This window comes from Salvia miltiorrhiza, chromosome 2, assembly GCF_028751815.1.
Source record: "Salvia miltiorrhiza cultivar Shanhuang (shh) chromosome 2, IMPLAD_Smil_shh, whole genome shotgun sequence".
NCBI lineage: Eukaryota > Viridiplantae > Streptophyta > Magnoliopsida > Lamiales > Lamiaceae > Salvia > Salvia miltiorrhiza.
Window position 1 is genome coordinate 1177172 of NC_080388.1, and position 6142 is coordinate 1183313.

At 36.6% G+C, this 6142-nt stretch overlaps 1 protein-coding gene across 1 annotated transcript; it reads right to left on the bottom strand.

Moving 5' to 3' along the window:
- Positions 1 to 295: 295 nt before the first annotated feature.
- Positions 296 to 1666, bottom strand: LOC131007563 (uncharacterized). Its single transcript, XM_057934473.1, has one exon. The coding sequence runs from the start codon at positions 1664 to 1666 to the stop codon at positions 296 to 298; it is 1371 nt and encodes a 456-aa protein (XP_057790456.1).
- Between the last annotated feature and the right edge of the window lie 4476 nt (positions 1667 to 6142).

Genomic DNA, 6142 nt, shown 5'->3' on the forward strand with positions numbered 1-6142 from the left:
ATGTCCCACAGAATAAGATAATATTTGTACGTCCACCGGATTTTTCCACAAGAGAATTAGACCACCACTCTTTCCCTTTGCATCCACGACAAACACGCCATCAAACCCGAACATCGCTTTCCAATTTGTGCATTTCGAACTTACAAGCCTTGTTTCACACAAGAAAACAAGACCAAGGGAAGATTCGGTGATAAGACACCGAAGTTCGTGGACCGCACGAGAACTTCCCAACCCCCGTGCGTTCCAAATAAGACAATTCATTGGGCTCGGCGGGGCTGCTCCTCAGCCTCCGCCGTTATTGCCAACATATTCTCAGTAATATCCACTGCGCGATTAAGTTTCTTTGCCGGGATCCCAAGCTCTGCGCCATCACTCGGGCCCCCTTTACGTTTCCTTCCCAGAGACTCCAACACCCTCTGGTTAACATCCACTTCTTCACCCTCACCATCCCCCACCCCTTGAAAACCCTCCCGACTGAACTGTCTCTCACCCCCTCGTCCGCCCCTCCCACTCCCTCCCTGCCCTCCAAACACCTCATTGCCCCCTCTAGCTCTCCTCTTCCACCCCCTACCTTCCCTTCAGAACTCCTCCCTCCCTCTTTACCCTTATCACCTCCTGCCCCCACCTTATGCATCTTCTTGCCACAAACACCCGTAGAAACATCACTATTCTCTTTCTCCTTATCCTGCACTCTTGCTCCCTCAGCCCCCAACCCCTGTCTAACGCTAGAGGAATCCTCCTGTACAGTCTCCTTTCCCCCCCTCCCCTCCACCCGTCGAGGCTCATCAATAGGCCTCGAGTTAACGCTAACCGTCGGTTTTGTGACCCGACGCTCAGTAGGTCCACAAGTATCATTCGTAGAGTGAGATTTATTGATGCCGTCCTTACGTGGTAAATTCCCCATAGCCAATTTCCTCCGTGTCTCCTGAGGTTTAGCGGCCATAAGCCAAGTTCCAAACTTAAGATCCCCACCCTTATCCACCTTTGTATCCTCGCAAAAACGAACAAGATGTCCAATCTTCCCACACGCAAAACAAAAATTGGGAAGCTTATCATAAAGGAGTAACACAATAGCCCCCTCCATCTCTCCATCTGGCACTATGCGAACGCACCTTTTAAGAGGGTTCTCCAGCTGCCATCGCACACGTACCCGTGCAAACCGTCCCATGCACAAGCCCCCTACTCCCATATCGATCTCTTCAACAAACCCAATCTGTTCACCTATCCGACGGACCACATCCGGATGCATACACGCTATAGGCAAATTATGACATTGCACCCATCCCGTAAACTCATCAAAACGGACATCTGCCGGGTTCTGAAAACCCTCCAACTCCTTGAACAACAATAAATCCTGAAATAGATGCCATGGTCCTCCAAGTAACGCATGCTTCTTGTCCAACACAGAAGCAAATAAAGCAACAAAGATATTCGCCCCCACTATCTCAATATCCACACGTTGTTTCGCTTGGAGAATGTTTGGTAAATGATTCGCAATTAACTCCCGACTAATCTGATGCCCCGCGAACACCTTCCCCACCAAACAAAGCTTCGTATTTTGCCGTAAATTTTCTGACAAAGTTTGTGATAGATTCACAATACTCGCGTCCGCCTCCTCCTCCAACTTCAGTTTGTCCACAAGACGTCGTATCTCATCTTGATCCATGATCACACCCAGCACGAGAACTCAGATAACCCTGCCCCGTCAGGACGGGAAGAAAAATCACCTTTGGAGGTGAAACCCTAATCTCTCAAACCCTAGAAAAACCCTAGAGCGTTGGAGAAAAAAAGTTTATTAAAGTTTAGTTAATATTAGCTTATCTCTATAGTGCTTTAGCTTTTTCTTCCATAAGAGACCAATTCTAATTTAACTGATAAGATAATTTATTTTTAATTAATAAATTGAGGAGTCGAATCATATAATATACGTGAGCGTGGATATCTAACTTTTAAAAAGGAGGATGAATTTATTTTAATAAATCCAATCTAATAGAATATTATGTTTCGTTTATTTATGTTAGTATTTGATATAGATGTCTCACCCTGTCAGTGTCGAACTAATGGACACTTTTGTGCATGATTTTTTCTAGAAGTTATGCAGGTAATTGTCAAATTGTATAAATTAATGGACCATCTTCTTTTAGGAACTAGCTTCATAACACATGCCTCATACAAGTTATAAATTAATAATGATAAAATTAATTATAATTTGACTGAATTCAAGGTATTGGCTTCGAATTTTATAGGAAGAGATAAAATATTTAATTTTTAAAATTCAGACATTTACACATCAAATTAAGATATATATATTCTACATAGAATTCAGACATTTATAAATTACCCCTAAATCCTAACAATTAGATTATGAGTATATCAATGGTGTAAATTTGTGGTCCCGACCTTGACCACACAGTAAAAATAGCTATTTTTCATGAGAAATGAGAATAACGAATAAAATGCTTGTAATGTACGAATACTCATATACAGTTAATGTGGTGAAATTTTCGTTCTCCAAGTAAATATCTGTCATATGTTTTGAAAATCTCACATTCTAGTTTTATTCTCGTTTTTACCACATTTGATCATTATTACGAGACCGTTTCTTTTCTTTTTCTCTTTTTAAACACACACACACATATATGATCACTATTTTTATAGCAACAAAAACTGTAACTAACACAGTGTAATTGTAGCAAATAAACTGCAATCAAGTAACATATCCACAGAGACTGATAATCGAAATCACTCTAAGTAATCCTAATAAAACTCTAACAATATCCAGGCAAACTCATAACAAAGCAAATAAAATAGGAGAATAACTCAAATAATAAAAGACTCTGACCCTAGGGATGTACTATTGTTAATCAAACACATGCATTCAACATATTGATTTAATTACCAATTTTAATCCAGCACTGATGAAAGAGCACAACAATATTCATAATCTTCTCTAGTGAACAACTATGAAAGTAGATTAATAAACCCCTTATCGCATTCAAGACTCAAATGAATGAATTAACTCCAAATAGCACACAAAGAATAGCTTCCTATAGCTCACCTATCACATTCAAGACTCAAGGCAAAACTATATCATGCATTTCTGAATCGGTTGGACAATTATCACATTCAAGACTCAAACTGAACTGCTAGACATGTAAATTATTGATAAGGTAATTCACAAGAAATCAAGCACCAGGAATCATAAATTACAAGCTGGAGGGCAAATTGATATCAATAAATCAAATAACACATATTCAATCAACTATGTACAAACCCAAGATTCAGATAAATTAAAAGAACTAGCCATAATCAGAAAAAAATCAAAAGCATTATAAATAAGAAAACAATAATAAAAACTGAATTATAAGGTTTCCCGGACGCACGGCTGGCTCAGTGGCTACTAGGACTATAAACGGGCCAAGCTACTCGTGAGCTATTCGACGTTCGACTCGATAAAAGCTCGTTCGGTAATTTAATGAACAACTCGTTTAGCTAAACAAGCCAAGCTTGAGCATGACGATGCTCGGCTCGTTAGCTCGTGAAGTGATTTATCTTAAAAACATAAGATTATTCATTAAATGTCTTACTATATTTTATACTATATGTAGTAATATTTGGATTAAGTATCTAATTAACATAATTTATTTACAAGAAAATAGTAAATATATTATATTTTTGTGAATAAAATAACTTATATATTTGAAAATTAACTTATGTATTAGGAAAATAACTAAAATTTTAAATAAAAATTTAAATTTAAAAAGCTCGATTAGGCTCGGCATTGTATTCGACTCGATTAAAGCTCGATCGATAATTAATTAAACAACTCGATTAGCTAAACGAGCCAAGTTTGAACAAGACACTATTCGGCTCGGCTTTACTCGATTACATCCCTAGTGGCTACCGCCGCTCTCCAGGCCAAAAAAATTGCATTTTCGGCGACCTTCCCGGCGGTCGCCGAGTTTCCGACGGTCTTTCCGACTGTCGCCGGCCAACGCACAAAATTTGCTCATTAGGCGGTGGTAGCCGCGATTTCGTTGTTGCGCGCGACTTTCTTGTTTTGGTCATATCTCCCTTGTCTGAACTCTAATTTGCTCTCATGAACTCGTATCGAGACGAACTATAACTTATATTTAAGACAGTTTTTTCAAATTCGGACTTAATATTCCTGTAAATTCCATCAAAGTTCGAGCAATCATCATATTTCACAAGATAGAGCAATATAAGCACAAAACAACTATCCAACACTCAATTTCCTATAAAATTGACATCATATGAACACTAAAAATCATGGAAACATGAGTGTTATCATTATATATATATATATATATATATATATATATATATATATATATATAAGTCAATAACTTTTTCGAATAAGTCTAGAAACCGCATGGACAGACATATACGCATAAAACACGCCTCTTCCAGGATTTGAACCCAACGGAAATGTATGTTCAATAGAACTGTTGGCGTATTCCATAAAATCATTGGCGTATTCGGACCGGTCAGAGATTCATTTTACATTCTCTCTATATTTAGCATCCTCTATTGATCATCTCTCTCTCTCTCTCTCTCTCTATATATATATATATATATATATATATATATATATATATATATATATATATATATATATGGTGAGATCTTAGGTTAATTAATTTATAAGTGTTGATTTAATATATCATATGGCTGATATTTATTTTGAGGAAAAAAAAATTTATATGGGTTCGAATTCTAGAGTGAGCGAAAATTTTATTAATTTTTTTAATATTGTTATTCAACGGTATAAACTGCTTTATTCATCACTATATATTGTCTTATTCGTTAGTCTCACATCTCACGAAAAATAACAATTTCATTAGAAGTCTAGAACCCAACCCCACACACACACACACACACACACACACATATATATATATATATATATATAGGGTTGAGTTCAACAGAGAATTATCTTTTTCGAGAGAACGAACAAATCTATATATTTTACGAACAGATCAACATAAGTAATGAACAGACGTATTTAATAAAAATATAGAAAAACTCGCCACCAGCAGGATTCGAACCCGGGGCAAATTGTAATCATGCGGTACATTGATCTGTTCATTAAAACTATAGATCTGTTCGTTTTTATTTTGCGAATTCTCTATTCTCCACAATATTTAGCTTCTCTGTTGAACCCTTCTCTATATATATATATATATATATGTATGTGTGTGTGTGTGTGTGTGTGTGTGTGTGTGTGTGTAGGGGGCCCCTCCAATGAGACCCCCTAATTTTAGTGAGATCTAGGGCACGATCTGATGTGTTTATTTTATCAATCCTATGGCTGATATTGTATTTGGAGGGTAATTTTTTTCTCAGGGTTCGAATCCTGGAAGGAGCAAAATATTTTAAATTTTGTTATTCATCAGTAGATACTGCATTGTTCATCAGTATATACTGCCTTGTTCATCGGTATATATATCTTATTCATTACTAATTTTTAAATTTTATTTTTCATCAGTATATATATCTTGTTCGTTAGATATGCGTCTTGTTCATTAGTATTATATGTCTTATTCATTGTCCTCATGTTACACGAAAAATAAGTGGTCTCACTGGAGCGCGCCCCTATATATATATATATATATATATATATATATTGGTTAGGTTCAATGGAGAATTTTTGAATATGAATCAAGAGACCGCATGAACAGGCATATACGCATAAAACACGCCTCATCCAGGATTTGAACCCAGGCGGAAAGACTTGTTCAGTAAAATTGTTGGGCTAATCAGTAAAATTCAGTAAAATTATTGGCATATTCGGAACGGTCAGCGATTCATTCTCCATTCTCTCTACATTTAACATTCTCTATTGATCTCTTCTCTCTTTCTCTCTCTATCTCTCTCTCTCTCTCTATATATATATATATATATATATATATATATATATATTTATATATAATATACTCGCATGGACATTTCGAAGAAGGAAACACAATATTTGGTCACTAATTAAAAACACACAAAATTTTGTCATTTTTTACGTTTTAGGACTGTTTTGCCCTTAATTAGGGCGGACCGGATTCAAATTTGCACACGGGTTAGGGGCACATGGCACTATTAGTGCCATTAATGCCATTTACTCTGTCTT

Excerpts from the sequence above, each read along its gene's own strand:
- LOC131007563 (XM_057934473.1), bottom strand. The coding sequence starts at position 1,666 with ATGGATCAAGATGAGATACGACGTCTTGTGGACAAACTGAAGTTGGAG.